The sequence below is a fragment of the Aedes albopictus genome, chromosome 3 (assembly GCF_035046485.1).
Source record: "Aedes albopictus strain Foshan chromosome 3, AalbF5, whole genome shotgun sequence".
NCBI classification, from domain to species: Eukaryota; Metazoa; Arthropoda; class Insecta; order Diptera; family Culicidae; genus Aedes; species Aedes albopictus.
In genome coordinates, this window is record NC_085138.1 from 40274211 (window position 1) to 40292376 (window position 18166).

The following is an 18166-nucleotide window of genomic DNA, read 5'->3' on the forward strand; positions in this document are numbered from 1 at the left end:
TTTTAACATCTCTACTTCCGTGGGTTTATTGGTCATGTTGGTTATAATTAATTTAGTTTTAAAATTGTCGGCTTTATATAAGCCAGAATGAACAAAGGCTTCATTGTTTAAAACGAGATCCTTTGAGAGAAGAAATTCTCCTTCTTCTTCACAAGTTGGCAGCTCAATCACACGCGTTTCATTTGCATGTAATTGGAATTTGAAAATTTCTGGAAATTTCTTTTGCATAATAATGTTTGCAAAAGGTAAATGAAGGGTGTTAGTGTGTACGGAAATACTTGCCTGCAATTGGTTCAAGGACTCATATCCGATGAGTCCATCAAAATAATCATGGAAGTCATAAATTAAAAAGACGAGATTTTCGGTCCCAGGGTTACCATAGAAAGGATTTAATTCTACAAAATGTGTTATTTGGCATCTACCTTCAACATTCTTTACTGTCATTGGTTTCGAAAGTTGTCGAATAAATCCCAAGTTTGCATGACGAGGACTAATAATGGACTTATTAGCGCCCGTATCAATTAAAAACTTTAAAGGTCCATTTTTACTATTCACAGTTATGTATGGTATGAAATTAGTGGATTTCAGCTGAGTTTCTCTATAACTGTGGCTGTTTGAAAATTTACGTCTACATCGACGTTTTCATTATACGAAGGGTCTTGATTTTGGTTTGGATAATCTTGGAATTCTTCCGGAGGATATGGGATTTCAGGATTATCGTAATAATCATTATAATCTTCATATTGAGGTCCCACTTCCTGATTTTGTAACTCATTAGTAGGTTTTTGACTAAATCTACTTTGTTGAGTCCTATTTGAAATGTTGGAATATTGATTCTGTTGGTTATGGTTAGGTGGTCGACTCGCAAATCTGTTAGGAAAATTTCCTGGACGATTTGAAAAATTTTGTACTGCTCTATTTGGAAATGTTGCTTGTTGGTTAAAAGATGTATAGGATGTTCTATTTGGAGCGATTTGCGAAGAGTTCTGTGTTTTAGCGTTTCCTGCGATATTCATAAATGTTCTCGATGGTAGAGGGTTGTTAGATGGAGGATACATGTGGGTTTGCGCTACTTTTCGATTTTGTCTATCGTCAAAATCATATTCACAATTTCTGCGTGCAAGTTTGTTGGCCTTTTCATTGGCAAACTGGTAAGCTTGGCACAAAGTAGTGGGTTGTAAAATCCCTACGTGAGACGAGTACGGCTCATCTAACCCGTCTATGAATTTTTCCAGACAAAGCTTGTCCGTAAATTTCACTAGTTCATCTGGATGTCGCCACTGACTATCCATCTGAATATGTGTAGAAATCCCTGTATAGCAATCGCTGATTGCTGTATAAAAATTCCTTACTGTGTTTCGATTTTGTTTGAGGGAGAAAAGTCTCTGTAAAAGAGTAGACAATTCTCTTTTGTCCCCATAAATAATTTTCAGTTGTGTTTTAATCTTGTCCCACTCAAGCGGAGTTCCACTAGAGGCCAAAAGATCTCCAGCTTCTCCAACAATTTTATTCCGAATTTCCATGAGCCAAAGCTCATAAACATTCGTCCCAATCAAATGATCGTATTGTCTGATGACACGATCGGCGCATGTAATCCAATGGTTTACTTGCCTTGAATTACCCGAAAAATTTGGTAGGTTCTTGATGAGGTCAGGAACCTTGCCTCTTTGACATTCTACATCGATATTTATCACAGGATTCCCTGGCACAGCTGGTGCTGGAGGAATCGCTGCTTCCCTCGAGTTAGCTGGGTCAGGATTTGCTCGCAATCTGTCCGAAACCTGATCCTGCCTTTCTTCTAATTCTGCTATGTGTGCGTTACGATCACTCAGCAACATATTAAGATGTTCGATTTGCTGTTGCAAATCTTCGACCTGGTCGCTTCTTTCTGCCATATTCCCTGAACGAAGACCTGGTCTCATTAAAACTGATCAAATGCAATATTACAAGTGTTCACCAAAATTCGGAAAAAAAAATCACAAGCTTCAAAAATGTTATTATTTAGACGTCAAAAAAAACAAAATATAAAAATATTACACACAGTTCAATTCCTGCTTCACTCTCTCTCTTATCACTCTTTCCTGAATAAAAGGTTTAGCACAAAATTTGTTCTTGTCAAGAAAATCACATAAAACACCTAATCCAATCACTTATTCACTTAATCAAAATCTCTTAATCACTTAAAAAAAATCACGAAAAAAAATAAAGATAAAATAAAGAAAACTGGGGGACTCACCACTAATCAGCGATAATCCGTCGCCAACGTTTTCACGGATGAGCTCCCGTCCGAATGCGCCGTGCTGTCGTCTCTTGTTGAAGTAAAACGCCTCCTCCCTGGCACTTTCCAATAGGCTGCTGGTCCCTGGTTGTCCAATAGGTGGAAGTTTTTCACACGCGAAGTTTAAGCAACTAACACTTTGCGCATCCTACCGACTGCGCCAAAAATCGACCGGACCTTCGGGTACGGGTTTTTAAAAAAGAACTTTCCTGGCTGAAGGCCTGATCAAGAATGATTTTATTAATTTCCAAAAGTGTTCTTCATGGGTTTGCTTATGGCCTACTTAGTTGCTATTGTGGTTGGCCGGATGGGTGGTGTCTGGTGGCGCGCGATGTCAGCAGAACGTGGAATGCTGATGGGTCGCGCGATTGTCGTCGTCGTCGTCGTTGATGTTGTTGTTGTTGTTGCTGTCTGTTGCTGTGCCCTGGGCGCGGGCAATGTGGGAATAATGCTTACGTTCGATATGGCTAAGTTCTGGTTTGATGATGGCGGTGTGGGCCGTTCAGTAACTTATATATTGTTTTGTTATACCAAAAAGGTAGTCAATGGTCTTCATACGGAGATACTTTCTTTGCCTGAAAACCGGCCTCTAAGGACCAAGGCAAGAGGGCATCATATATCGAGGGGGGCATTTATCCTCAAACTGAAGATCAGCGCACACATCCCGAGCATATTGATGGATGTTTGATGCGGTTCTTCTTCCTCTTTTGCTTCTTCTTCTTGCTTCTCGTCGGAGCTTTCGACGGACATCGATTGTGGCTGGACATGAATATTGTTAGATACCCATTCCAGTAATGGGTGCGAGCATCGGTTGTGCATCAGAAACCAATGTTCGTGCGTTCTGGTAACCGTACTGGTGGCTTATTCCCTTTGATCCCGTATGAAAGCAGACTACCCGAAGGGAGTCGAGATTTGTTTGCCTTTATATATGGATCAACAAACAGGCGTGGTTCTAGCGATGGATGGCTGTGTGACGGCTACGCGTGTTAATGCATCATTAGAGCTGATAAGTAGTTGCATCTATGAATGTAAACGGATAAGTGGCATGATGCTCACTAGCTTTGTGACATAAGTGGTGCTTCCAGGGAAGCTTCCACATATTTACGGTACTTTTGAATAAAGTTTAACCATGACAATTTGTCAAATAGTAACGTTTTCTTCTTATTAAAGTAATTGCTTGCAAGATTTGCATTTGTTACTTCTGTTTGTTTGCCAAAAAATCACATGTTTTCAACGCATTTTTCTGTTCAAAACAGCCGCTTTCATTGTAGTTCACATTAGCCCCCGCGCCCAAATCGAAAGCGGCTAACTTCAAGCTACTGAGCCGCCTGCAAAGTTTGACAGGCCGTTTTGTGATGCTTGTCGTACCAGTCAGAGCCCCATCGTCCGTCAGTGCGTACGTCCGAAAGCTATGAAGTGGAATGAAAGTCGGCTCTTGATGCATATTTTGTTGGTGATTTTCTTCGTTTTTCAACTGTTCAGCTCGTCGATTTTGGTGTCCTCCCCGGAGGAAACGGTAGTGGAAGGTAAGTTCCTTTGAAATTACTGTTTATTATTTCGTATTTCCTTCGGAAGATGGGCGTTTTTCGTCTCCGGCAAAAGACGTGCACGGTAAGTATAAATATTTTCCTTTTTTACCTCACTTGAGCTTACCTGCGAGTCGAGCATAATCTAATTAGTCAGCAAGGTTGTTCGGTTCCCAGCCACGTCTCGGGTACCGTTGTTCTAATGCGTCTGGTGTGGTTCTAGATTTCTTTATCTGTCGTTCCTGTGGCCATGACGTCAGCCTGTCGAACTTTCTACTGAACAAACACAGCCCGCTGGCACTCGGTTTCAGCAATCAGACCTTATCCACCGGGAAGCAGGTCACCGTGCAGGAGGTCCAGAATACGCTTGGAATCCGGTTCAAAATCGTCATCGTTCAACAGGCGTACTGTGCCAAAATAGAATCGGTGAGTTAGACCACCAGTCGGGTAGCTCGATAGAACATGCTAGTCCGTTGTCTAGTGTCATGATTCCTTCAAAGAGAGAATAGCTTACTGTAAAAGACCGTGTCTAAAATCATTCGTTTGACTCTTTTTCAGTGGATATCGTTGCACTCGTGGTTCCCTGGCTACGCGTGGAAGCTTTGCGTGTGTCCCAAGTGTCGGACGCATCTGGGGTGGATGTTTGAGCCCGTCGAAACTGCCACGTACGATCGTTATTTCCCGAGCGAGAAGGGATTCTACGCGCTGATCTACAACAATATCATATCGGAAAAATGTGAGTACATATATCCGGGGGCTGAGGGTACAATCCAAGATGGCCTTGCAGACAAAGTTGATAGGCAAGGTACCTGTGAGAAGTGTCTTCTATGTTGTCATCAATAGGATGACACTTTACAGATTTAAACTCAGTGTGATAGTTGCTATGGTAATCAGGAAACAAACGAAAATGATTCCCTTATTGCAGTTGAAGCAATAATTATTTATGTAACGACTCGTTACTAATGAGTTACAAAAAGTTATTTTTTCAGCATGAGTCGTACATTAAATTTTATCCAACGAGGCTTGCCTCATATTAAACTTCCGGTGGGGTCCGGCGGACATCCAGCAAACATTCAGTCGCTGAATGGTCATTAATGTGTCATTTTGTGTGTAGTATCCGCATTTGCAGAAGAAAAAACTCGGTAAAATAGAAGACCCTGAATAAGTCCATTCTGTATTTTCATGGAAAATTAATATGTTTTGCATGAGAAAATTTTTTGTAATCTTGCAGGTGAAATTTTGTAGGTTTTGTTTAACCCTAGTAAGAATTTCCGAAGAAATTCCAAAAGAAATATTTTGATGAATTGAGCATGAGCATGAGCATAGATGGCCGTACAATTCGTAGTTGCTACTCCGTGATTGACCAGAACAATCGAACTAACAAACGGAGCTTGGGAGTGGTAGCTACCGCTCTCAATGTGCATTTTCGAGAATTCCAAAATTTATTGGGTCCATAACGGCGCCGGCCACGTCCTTACGGTCATCAAGGAAGAGAAGGAATGTTAACATGACGTACGTTGCTACTAGAGACCGAGATCACCTCATTTACTCCACGATTGCCACGGGAAGGAATTTTAGTTAGTGGGGAGGGGGAAAAGTCGCATGCCTTGGATTCGCTTTGATAAGTGATGTGATTCATGCAACCTCTTAAAGTACAGGGTGGCAACATGAAAGTGATACACTAGTTTGGGAGCCATACGTTGCCAATCATGTTATTGCATTGAAAACAAGTGTGCTTGGGGAAACGGGATCTTAGATATGGGGGTTTTAAGATACAAATGATTTACGGATTGACTCAGAAGAATATTTCCGACAGGGTTGCCAGATCTCGCGTTTTGTTCAAAACGCACGCTACTCAAAACATTTTTTTTTTTCGGACGAAGATTTTTTTACTTTGGAAGCGTCTCTGAATAAACAAAATGATCGTGTGTATAAAGCAAGTCTTCGTGAAATTCCTGCCGACAAACGAGAGGTTCAACGATATCGAAGTGCTGCAGCGATGATGGTTTGGGGCGCCATATCAACAAAAGGCCAATTACCATTGTTGTTCATCGGCAGGGGCATAAAAATCAACAAAGAGTACTTTTTACAACACGTCATCAAAGATCACCTATTCCCCAGTGCCAAGAAACTGTTTGGAAAAGAAAGTTTTTGTTTCCAGCAGGACTCAGTACTGACGCATAAGGCAGTAGTTGTTGAACAGTGATGCAAGCAAAATTTACCGTGCTTCATCAGCTTATCGTAATAGCTGGTTTCGTCTCCCGATTTGAACCCACTGGACTTTTGTACATGGAAATTTATGCTACGGACCCTGGGCGACACGAAGAACTTGGTTTTAGATACCTTTGAAACCCGTTTGGTAAAAATTTGGGATGAAATGTCAGACGAAGAGGTGCGTGCGACTTGTAATAACTTCGAGAAGCGTCTGCGGGCCGTAATTCAAAACAAAGAGGAATGATTATTGAACCAAATACTTTGTAAGTTTAATAGTTTGTTGTGTTATTAAAAGTAAATTTACAGAAAAATATAATCCTGTTTGAATTTTGTATCAGTTTTCGAGTGTATCATTTCTACGTTGCCACCCTGTACATATAGCACATGTCGACACCAAAGATGACGAACCATTCAAATTATTTCGTAAATGTAAAAAGTAAAGAGAATAACATAATTAACATAAATTAACTCCAACACATGAGCCGACACTTGATGTGATAAACCTTTCAATATTTGAGGCATATATACACGAAAACTGTTGAGTTGAGGGCCCATATAGCCGAGGCGGTAAACGCACGGGTATTCAGCATGACCATGCTGAGGGTGACGGGTTCGATTCCCGGTCGGTCCAGGATCTTTTCGTAAAGGAAATTTCCTTGACTTCCTTGGGCATAGAGTATCTTCGTGCCTGCCACACGATATACACATGCAAAATGGTCATTGGCAGAGGAAGCTCTCAGTTAATAACTGTGGAAGTGCTCATAGAACACTAAGCTGAGAAGCAGGCTTTGTCCCAGTGAGGACGTTACGCCAAGAAGAGAGAGAGAGAGATACACGAAAAATATTGTCTAACTTTATACTTTGTAAGTATATATTATATGTTGTTATTTATTTTTATAATATAAAACGAACTCACCAATAAATATCCATCCATGAATCCAGTACTATGTGTTCCTCATCGACACCGACAAGCGCGGCATCTTAACACTGAAAACCTCCGAATACACACAGGTAACTGACGACGCCAACGCGGCCAAACCGAAGCACCTCCAGACCGAACTCAGTAAAGAAATATTTTGAAGAAATTCCTAAAATTCTGAAGAAGTTTCTGGAGATAAACATATCTCTTTGAAGAAAAGAATGCTAGTCGGAATTTCTAAAAAAAAATCCTTCCATAGAATCCTTGTGGAAATCTCAGGAAGTACTTCTGAATCAATCTACCGAAGAACATTTGAAGTAATCCCAGGGAAATTCTTCAAGAATTTCAGGAGGAACGTCTTAAGAACCTTCTAGAGAAACTTCTTGGGAAATCCTTGTTGGAGGTTCTAGAAAAAAAATTTGAAAATTTTATCGGGAAATTTCTGCAGAAATTCTTTAACAATATTTTTGGAGGATTTTTCGACAGTATTTCTGGAGAAATCTATGGACGAACATCCGAACAAAAAGTCATGGAGAAACACATAGATAAATGTTTAAAAAGATCCCTAGAAAATACTCTAGAGATATGTCTAAAGGAATCCCTGTAGAAATTGCCTAGGTAATGTTTTTGAGTAAATTTCTCAAAGAATCTTTAGAGAAATTAATAGAGGTATCGTCACAGGAAATGTCGGTTTAATTTCTATGGAAATACATGGAGAGGTATCTAGACAACATTCTCAAGGAATATGTGTGTGAACTCCTGTAGAAATCTTTGGAGGTATTCCTGCCTGAATCACTGAAAGTATTAATACAAGAATCTCTGGAGGAATTCCTGTCGGATCTCCTGCATAAACCGCCAAATAAATTCCTGAACACATTCATGTGAGAATTTTCAATTTATTCCCTAGTGCAGGGATAGGGTGTGACTTACAAGTCTTTGAGCGCCGCACACGCTGCTACGAGAATGCACAACAAACTAGAGGGATGCGAGTACGTGCAATCGGTTGTGTGTTGCACACTTTCTTTTCCGTGCGCTGGCGGTCTCCTGTCTCTCGCACTATGTCGTATGCACTCTCTCTGTGTTTGTCTCTGTGCTTGACACAGTGCTTGACTTTACGCAACATTAATGAAATTTCGAATCAAACGATGCATCCCTTGTAAGTCCATGACAAGCTTAACAACATGCCGAAAACACAAACTCTTTAATTAATTTATTAGGTGTTTTTTTTTCTGTACATTGAATGTACCAAACAAATGCACTGTGACAAGCACTCTCTCCCTATAGTTAGTGCTGCAATTTGTCTCTCGCACGAAGGCTCTCACTCATAGGTATCTGTGCCTCGGCAACAACGGGAGACCAGCACTTGAGATTGTATGTAGCACAGGCTTTTTACGCACCGTACTGTGAATGCTGACAATCCCTGTCCTAGAGCAATTCCTGAACAAATCTCTGGTGAAAGATATTCTGAGAAAAACACTTGAAAACCCTATGGAAGAATCCTTTGAAAGAGTTTCCAAAGGACGCTGTAGAAAGTTCCCTGGAGAAATGTCTGATGTAAAGAGTTCATGCACCCCTAGAAGAATTTCTAAAGTTATTCCTGGTGAAATTTCAGAAGGAATTCAGAAATATAGATAAAAGATTTTTTTGGAGAAATTCATGAGGGAAGAGTTTCTTAAAGAAACCTTGGTCGAATTCTTAGAGTAAATTCTGGAAAAAATAAATAATGTATATTGGAAGAAATCCATAGAAGGTTTCCTTGAACTTGGAATCCTTGGAAGGGTTGATTTCTAAAAGAATTCCTTGGAGAATTTTTGAAGGAAACGTTGTCATTCACAAGTTCTCGTACGGATTCCTCAAAACAATGGATGATTTTTTAAGGGAATCCATAGAAGATTTTCTAGAAGGAATTTTTGAAGAAATTTCTGGTGGATTTTCTAAAGAATTTCTAAGGAAATTCTAGAGGAAATTCTGTAGCAATACATGGGAGATGTTCTGAAGCATAGTTTCCCAACCTTCGTTTCACGACCCCCAACTGCTTGCAGGCACGCTTCAATTGTTTTACGAAAAGCGGGGTGACAACAGATTAGGGGGTCGCGAGAGTCAAGGTTGGAAAACATGATCTACAGAACTTTAAAGAAATCCATGGAAGACTTTCCGAAAGGAATTCCTGGAAGCAATTTCGAAAGGAACCTAGGGAAGGTTTTATAGAAAATTTCTTAATTGTGATGATTAACCTGGGCTTCTTGTTAGGGGAATATCTGTAAAGTCGAGTCAAGTACAAGACACTGAAGACGACCTTAGGCCGTTCGCAATGCTGTTTTATTTTGTATGGCGAGTTTTAAAAATTTTAAAACTCGCCATACAAAATAAAACAGCATTGCGAACGGTCTTGACACATTCTACCGTGACGTTACAACGTTTTGACGCATTCGTAGACAGATTTTTCACTATAACTCATTAAAACGATTACAACGCGCTAGAATCCGACCCTCTCTACCGCGAAACCAACATCTTAAAAAATCTGCTCGGATTTTTATGATATTCTATTTTTTTTTCTACCATTGAAATTTATTGGTTGGTTCTTCAATTCAATGAAATAAAACATATAAATTTTGGATTTGTTTTTGGATAATCGACTTTTACATTTCGTGACGTTACAACGCCCGTTCAGTTTTAAACAGGGTTCTGCTCGCGTTGTAACGTCACGAAAATGCCCATCATGTTAGAACCAGAATAATCAGCCAAATTTGCCCGAATTTGTAATTATATTATTGCATTATCTTCACTGCTTCACGGAGAACTTTATTCTATTGAAAATCCGTTTTGTGATAAATGGCTCGGAGGGCCAAGTTATTGCTATCAGTAGTATGAATATTCCTACATGAAGGTGAATGACACCGGCACCCATCTTCGGTTTAGTACCACCCATATTCTTCTAGTTTTGTCCCAAAGACTAGCGCGCTGAGATCCATTACTTCACACCGCCAGATATTTAGATTTTTCAGCATATAACTCATCACGCCGACGAGATAAACATTTCTTCAATAATCTATGCAATGTCGTCTATTCAAGTGAAAATGCTATAATTTGTTTGAGAGAATTTATTGAATCAAAAGCATACTAGAGGATCTGCATACCACTTAGGACCCTAAGAACAACTTCTGTGATCTCAGAGACAAATAGACAGTGATAAAAAATCTTAATTAAGGTACACCGGGGCAAGTTGAAACGGGTGGGGCAAGATGAAACAGCTGGTTAACATGATGTTATCCAATGATGATGAACAGCATTCAACATAACACATAGTTTTTGATTCAAACAATCTTTTGGCGAAAGAAAAGTTTCTAAAATGTATTGAAAACTATTTCAAAACTTCGCGTTTCATTTTGCCCCACCTGTTTCAACTTGCCCCGGTGTACCTTACTTAGAGAGTTGGTGTCTTCGGAAAAGTTGTTTGATAAATCAAAGACTTACAGCTAATTTACCATTTGACGTGAGATTTCGTCACTGGTTGATGCTAAATAAAAGTTTGTAATAGTTTGCAAATGATTTCTCAAAAAGTTTCCTATAAGTTTTGACTAATTGAGAAACTAGCAGTCAAAATTTGTAAATTTTTGGGCACTTTTTAAAAAGTTTCAACTTTTCTTTTATAAATAAATATAATGTGCATGGTTTTCCAAAATTTCAACTACCACTAGGCAAGTATAACCTTAAACCAACCGACTTTTAAACTGAAGATACTTAAAAATAACTCTCTAAGTAATCAGGGTCCTGAGATATATGAGTCGGTGATTCTTGTGATATCAAAGACAGACGTAACCTTATTATTTAGACAGTTGGTGTCCTCGACAAAGTTGTTTGGCTGGTCAAGAACTTTAAATTGATGGGCCGTATGATTTCAAATCTTTCCACTAGGAGGCGGTAGAAGGTATACACATTTTTAGTTTCGTTTATCTCAGGATCCTGAATAATTAGAAATATTGTTGCTTCGGCAGAGTTGTTTGGTAGATCAAGAACTTTCAGTTTAATATTACATTTACATTTACAAAAGCATACCAATTTTATTATTTATCTTGAAAACATTCAACTAGCCGTAACTCTTAAAATTTTCAAATTTTGACTAATAGTTCCTCATCTTGTTATCTGTAAATGCTACAAATTTGGACTTGATTGGCTAGCTCTACACGAAGATGCAGTACTTCAAGCAGAATACATCTTTTTGACTGTCGTTTTATTAACTTTTGTATCTTGGGACCAAGTGAAACAAATCAAATCAATTTTTGAACATTTATGAAAAATATGTTCGTCTTTAATTACCATTTGATTCGAATACAATATGTCCAAAGTGAAAAAAAAATTCAGCTTGAAAAATACTTTTTGAGAAATTCTAATAGTTTGCCAGCTTTTGCAAAATGGAAACTAGCGTCTTCTAGTGGCGAAATCTCGCATCAAATGGTAAATCCACTGCAAGTTTTTGACTCACTAAATTTTGCTGAAGAAACCATCTTTCCAAGTAATGGGGGCCTGAGATACATGAAATTTGAAATTTGTAAATTCTCTAGCGCCGCTTTTTTGTGGAACTTTAAACCATACTATCCATCAACTGTAAGTCTTTGACCAACCTAACAACTTTGCTGAAAACACCAACTCTCGAAGTTATCAATACCCTGAGTCAGTGATGGCATTTCACTAGAGTTCGGCACTGACGAGCGAGGGAACCGGTCTCTCTGAGGATGCATGTACCGTATCACCAGGGAGACAAAGAGAATGTTTTCACTGGTAGTTGAAACTATTCAGTGCGCGAGAGTGCCGGTAAAGCAAAGCCATAGAGCGAAACTGAACTCACCACCCAAGAGAAATATACTTTCTGCGCACCTCAGTTCTCTCACACCAATCACACCACACCAATGTGGAATCACCACACGCGCGTGTACACTGTAGTGAGCCCACTCCAGAGCATCACTCTGTTTGCATGCATCCGCGGCATTGTGGATTCCTGTTGCATGCAAAACAAAAAATGGCGGAATTGAAGAAGCGCGAGCACAGAGAACAGACATCCAAGTCCAGTTCCGAAACTGTGTAAGGAATTTAACGACCATTTGAAATCGGCAACACAAGTGGCAATAGCGTGGCGCTGCAATCGGTTAATTTCCCATACTAATTAATTTCACCACTTGAAATGTTTCAATTCATCACTGACTGTGGCAATATGGTGTTTGGTGGCGTTAATGTTGTCATCGTGTATTGGTTTGCAACCTTACTCAAGTAAAGATTCAAATCCTTACACAAACTTTTAAATCTCAATCCTGCTCCTCTTATGTTTTGTTAGCATTCCTGGTAAGTTATGAAAGGGTTATTTTTTTTTTGTTTGAAAACGTTTTTCCGAATCAAAATACTTTTATGCCAAGGGAAATGTCATATCCTTTTCTAACCAAAAAATCTGCATTATTCCGTTCCCAACAGTCGCTGTTGCTAACTGAGCAACAGTCTTGGCAACAGTTAGACTCAGTTAACGACGGTTAGCAACGGATAAATGCGGATTTTTCCGATTAGCAAGGAAAGTGTCATTCCCCTTGTTTTTTTTGCTACAATTTTAGATCAAATACATCATCACGAAACAAAATATTTGTTTGCTTTGTTTGCATTGAAAATCTAAATGTAAACTTTGCACAAAATGGCTCGAAATGACAAATATCCAGTACTTAAACAGAGTACTAGGTAAAAGTTTTTGGAAAGAGGCATTTTTATGCTGAACAGCAGGTGGTCTGTCTTATCCTGTTTTCCCCTACACGCGTGGAATCAGAAAGGGCATCTAGGTTGTTTTTTTCTTATAATGGATCATTGAAGCCGACTTTTCCGCTACTCACCGCGTCAAAACAAAAGCGCCACCGTATATGGATGGTAACAGAGTGACAGCAGTCGAGTTACGTCAAACACACAAGGCTACGGTGGCGCTATCTGTTTATTTCATAGCGGCCGTTTTAGTTATACTAGTGATCCATTGCTATTTATTTCACCTCAAGAGCAATAGCTGATTACTCATTGAGTAACTTGGAGTAACCGTTTTTTCTCACGTAAACCTTCACGCACATTCGGAAACTTCATAGTTGCGAATAAGGTTACTGTGCATAACATTTTGTTTGCGGTGAGCCTTTTGCCATGCATTGTTAAAAAGTTGTGCTACGTACCTACTTCAATTTTTTAAGTAGTAGTTCTTCTTTGGCAAGATTTTTAAATTTTAAAATATATTTTGCTTTGATAAGGTATTGGTTACCATTGGCGGAGCCAGCATTTTCTTTTTTCTCACTCACTCTCCTAAACATACACGAGAAGGAGAAAGATAGAAGAGGGGGCAGCTTGCCTCCTCTTTTATCTCGCTCTTTCTCGTGTATGTTTAGGAGAGTGAGTAAGAAAAAAGAAAAAGCTGGCTCGGCCAATGCAATGTTGGTTACCCCTCCCACTGGATATTCAATCTTGACGTGATGTGAGAGTTTAACCCATTAACACTTTAGCGCCAGTTTATTCACCACTGCTTGGACTTTGAGCTAGATATATCTGGTTTACGTGTTGAGCGCAAGTGAAGGAATCGGCCGTAAGTGCTAATGGAAACCAAAGGAGTATCCGTTGTGCATTTATCACAAGTCAAAGACAAGTTATAATTCAGCTTGCATAGACCTAATCTTTGCATTCTTTGAATTTCCTCAAATTCAACAATAATTCTGGAGCAACATTTGAAAAGGGCCCAAGAGGTCTTGTGTCTTTTTTCGAAAACGCTCCGTAGGGCATAACAGCAGCCCGCCCACGCAAATGAACACCGTTATCCGAAAGATCGATGTTTGCTCTATCTGATAACGGTCTTAGTTTTTGTGAATAAGCTGATGAGGGCTCAGGAGCGACGTGTGAAGTCATTGTTTACCAATGCTTGTATGCCCTTTTCAAATGTTGCTCCAGAATTGTTCAATTTAACATAACGCAAGAATGGGTAGGGGAGGTCTCTGCGTTACACTCATCATTCATCACTTGAATTCGAAAGTACATAGGATAGGGGATGGTTGTTGACTTATAGCCTTACAGATTAGGTTATGTTAACAATTAAATTCATTACTATTAGACAATTAAGGACTGATTAGGTAAAGATAAAACTGTTGATTTTAGAAATGAGTTTATATATGTATTTCTTATTTTTTTGGTTTTGTAGGGTTTGACTGATTTCTTTACAACTTCGAATGGAAGCTCGAAAGGTGTTAACACTAAATAATATGAGTGTTATTTGGGAATGATGCTGGTGCTTTCAATGGCCAACATCGGTTATTGACACTATTGGTAATCAGCTTGAAAGAATTTTCAGAAAGAATTATAAAATAACCTAGGATATTATTTGATTATTGTTTGGGGAAGCTGTCGGAAAAACTAGTTGCCCATATCGGCTAAAAACGCTAGCTCTGGTAGCTGTCTCCGAATAATTTGCAGAAATATAAAATCTTTCAAAATTAGTTTGACTTTCTTCGAATTTCGACTGTTGATGATTATGTTGGGAGGTATGGCGTTCAGTCTTTGGAGGAATAACTCAAAAACGGATTCTTTAGCTTTCATCCTTTTTTGAGTTATTCCTCCAAACACTGACGCCATACCTCCCAATATTTAAAAATTAGTTATGACATATTTTTATTTGCTTTTTATAATATTTCTCAGGGGCCCATATAGCCGAGGCGGTAAACGCACGGGTATTCAGCATGACCATGCTGAGGGTGACGGGTTCGATTCCCGGTCGGTCCAGGATCTTTTCGTAAAGAAAATTTCCTTGACTTCCCTGGGCATAGAGTATCTTCGTGCCTGCCACACGATATACACATGCAAAATGGTCATTGGCAGAGGAAGCTCTCAGTTAATAACTGTGGAAGTGCTCATAGAACACTAAGCTGAGAAGCAGGCTTTGTTCCAATGAGGACGTTACGCCAAGGAGAGAGAGAGAATATTTCTCAGAAATAATTCTTTGAAGGCGTTAAAATAGACAGTCTTTTTTATCTCTGAATGATGTCCAGTGACTTAGGAGATTTTTGATTATTGAAATATTGTTTATTTATCAAATCATCTTTGGAGCTTCCATTCGGTCAAAACACTACTGCGATGAGAGTACTTAAACACAGTATTTTTTTAAATTACTACGACCCAATACTAATTACCACACACTTTGCTGAAGTTGACGACATTGTCTAGTCCATCGTGAGCATTGGTCCTAGTAGGGGAAACTTGGGAAAGGGTCCAGGCTTTGCTATTAGCTGCCCTGCAGCTCCACCTGGTCACTCTACAAAAAAAAAAAAGAAAAAAAAAGATATGGTATTGGTTACCTTATGTGGCTCCCATTTTCATCTTACGAAAAACAAAGGATTGAAGCGTTGTTTGTTTTGTTTCTTTTTTTTTATTTTTGTTAGAAGTGAGTACGCATGAAAACGAAAAGAATCAATCGTACGTTACCGATCGCTTGTTGTCGTATAGGATGAATTTGGAAGCGTGAGATTACTTATGGCAGTCAGACCCTATATTAAAATGCTTTTGTTTGGATTTTTGGCCACCATTTTTCCCATAAATATGTAGTGTACCTATCTACGAGATGGTGGATAAGCTTCGTGTAAGGAAAGTTGTTTCAGTACATTAATTTCAATTTGTATTCCACATTTTTATGTTTATAAAATCTACTATACCAAATAAAGTGTTCTAATAAAATCCAATGATCATCTTTTTCCAGACGTCAACTCGCTGCTGATGCGAGAGAAGATCCTGCGGGAAAACTAAAGCCAAATCCACCAACACCACTGATACCAACCATACAAAATGGTTGACCCAAAGAGACACATCAACATCCTCTCGGAGGAGGATCAGCTATTCCTGAACGAGTGCGAGGAGCAGTTCGGGGATCGCTTCTCGCAAAATGATGCGGATTTCATGGCGTACTGTGCCCAACCGGTTCGGTCTCCGCCGGTTTTGGAACCCTGGCAGAATCGCAACTTCCAGGGCGGTTATGGAGGCGGTGGCGGCGGCGGCGGTGGTGGACGAGGACGCTTCAACAACCATCGTGGCGGCGGCGGCAGGGGTGGTGGGCGTTACAACCACCACAACCGCAACCAGGACTATCGCGATCGGCCGTACCAGCAGCATGGGGGCCGCTACAACAACAATAACAACAACAACCGTGGGGGCGGACGGGACAACAATCGCTACAACTCGGTAGGTAGGAACTACTCGTAAGGCAGCTGTGTACGGAGTGGGGGACGTGGTTCTGAACAACTTTCGTTGAAGGCGAATTTTCTGTTGTTTTTAACCAACTGCGTGTGAACAATGTGTAGTTACATTCTTTTAGAACAATTTCGAAAGATTGTAAATAAAGGCTGTAAATAAAAAAACACGAAGTGAATGTGCATGGGGCTGCTGATTTTGAAAGAACATGCCTTGAGCTGTGTTTTCCTCGAGTTTGCGAACGCTAAGGTTTCCATTTTTCAGCGTATGCAGAATGTGTAGCGGTTTGGAACTGCTCAGCAAAATTGCTGTTGAATTAACTTGCTGCTGGAAATCTGTCAATTAAACCTTTTGTCGTAAACCGTAGTGTTGGGCCGGTCGGAATCGATTGGACCCATAACATGGGCGTAGCCAGAGGGGGGCAGCCCCCCCCCCAGCCACCAGATTTTTTTTAAATTCGAACCATCTCAAATATTAATAATTAAAAAATATCTTAAAAAATATTTAAACTATTCTAATATTTAAGATTTTTATCCATACTTATCAAACCTTTCTTACTCGAGTACCATAGGAAATTTCGCCTAGTATTTCTCCAAGAGAACCACTTCAATCTTATCCCTGGGCTTGGATTATATCTTCCAGGAAGCTTTGATTTCAGGCATGTGGTCGATGGCCTTTGCAGTAATGATTGGAATAGCTGAATGTATAATCAATGGCAAACAATTCTGTAAGAATCAGATCTTCAAGTCATCTGATATAGTTATACTGATCATGACGCTGCATAGTATATCGAACATTTGTCGAAGTCATTTATGTGCCGGGAAAATATAATTCCAAGTTGGAGAGAATATTACAAACTGAGGGAGGGTAATAGGCCCAGTCAGACCCCTGAATGGGCAATGTGGGTTAGTTTATGGGAATGCCATTGAAAGTTTGTAATATTCTCCGAGGCTTTCGAAATCCAACAGGGCGCGTCCCCGGGTTGCGGATAGGGGGAAAAGGGAGATTTTTCACATTTGTACTGTAATCAGCCAATGTGGTATTATCTCCTACGGTGTTGTAGTGTGAATGAATGATCTCATTCTATGGGAATTCGAACCTTGTAATGTATTGTTTATCAACTTCAATTTTCTAAGCTTGATAAGGTTTTGAAGACAAACATGAGATGAGAGAATTGCCTAATAGGAAAGTCACATCAGCAAAGCTTTTACATATGCAAATGCTATCCATGGGGTCATGTCTAGCATTTAATATGTATGGCAATGACTGATTCTTACCTAGCAGGGGTACTACAAGACCACGCGGACAATTCGATTAAAGGCTTAATTGGGGATAATATATTTTCCAGAACTGAAGGGACATTTTTTCCGGGGTGATTGGCGAGTCGGAGAAGTTTCCGTTTGTTATAATTGACAAAATAAACAATCGGGCACTTTTTCTTTCTATGACTTGCTTGGTATTTTGTGAATTATTGTTTTTTGGTTTTGGAAGGTATGCGATTCACTATTGAGCCTTAAAATTATTTTGCATCTGAATAGCATTGATATCGTCAAGTCTACACCAACACCCTAATCCCACACCAAAATACCCTTTTCCTATCCCATGGCGTTTATGTGGTCAGCAAAGACTATTCAGCCATTACCCCTTCTTATCATCGGCTTTGGACTGACTTGCGCTCTCATTGCCCCACCAAATGCTGCAAAATGAAAAAAATGAAAAAGAGAACCACTTCAATCTTATCATACAATTTTACCTAAATTTTGTGATGTTTATTCATGGAATATGGAAAATGCCAAATTATCCAGATATGGAACCAGTTCCGGTAGGGAAAAGAAGAACTTTGTAGAACCATATGCTGCTATAGAGCGCAGTGCAACACGAATTTCACTAGTATTTATTTCAAACAAACATCATGCTAAGAGCAGAATACCTGGGATTTCTTTACGAATTCTTTCAAGGACACCTTCAGAAAATCCTTTAGGCATTTATTCAAGA

At 39.5% G+C, this 18166-nt stretch overlaps 2 protein-coding genes across 2 annotated transcripts in view; both read left to right on the top strand.

Moving 5' to 3' along the window:
- The first annotated feature begins 3628 nt into the window (after positions 1–3628).
- LOC109415718 (uncharacterized) lies at positions 3629–16349 on the top strand. The gene is made up of 4 exons (XM_029868530.2): positions 3629–3804; positions 4028–4230; positions 4363–4540; positions 15684–16349. Exons 1-4 carry the CDS (start codon positions 3690–3692, stop codon positions 15728–15730), a joined length of 543 nt encoding a protein of 180 aa, XP_029724390.2. The 5' UTR covers positions 3629–3689; the 3' UTR covers positions 15731–16349.
- The window catches only part of LOC109429494 (RNA guanine-N7 methyltransferase activating subunit), a 42849-nt gene continuing 40452 nt past the window's right edge, over positions 15770–18166 (top strand). The window contains exon 1 of the mRNA XM_029861438.2: positions 15770–16162. Within this exon, the coding sequence (XP_029717298.2) occupies positions 15770–16162 (393 nt within the window). The remainder of the gene's footprint in view (positions 16163–18166) is intronic.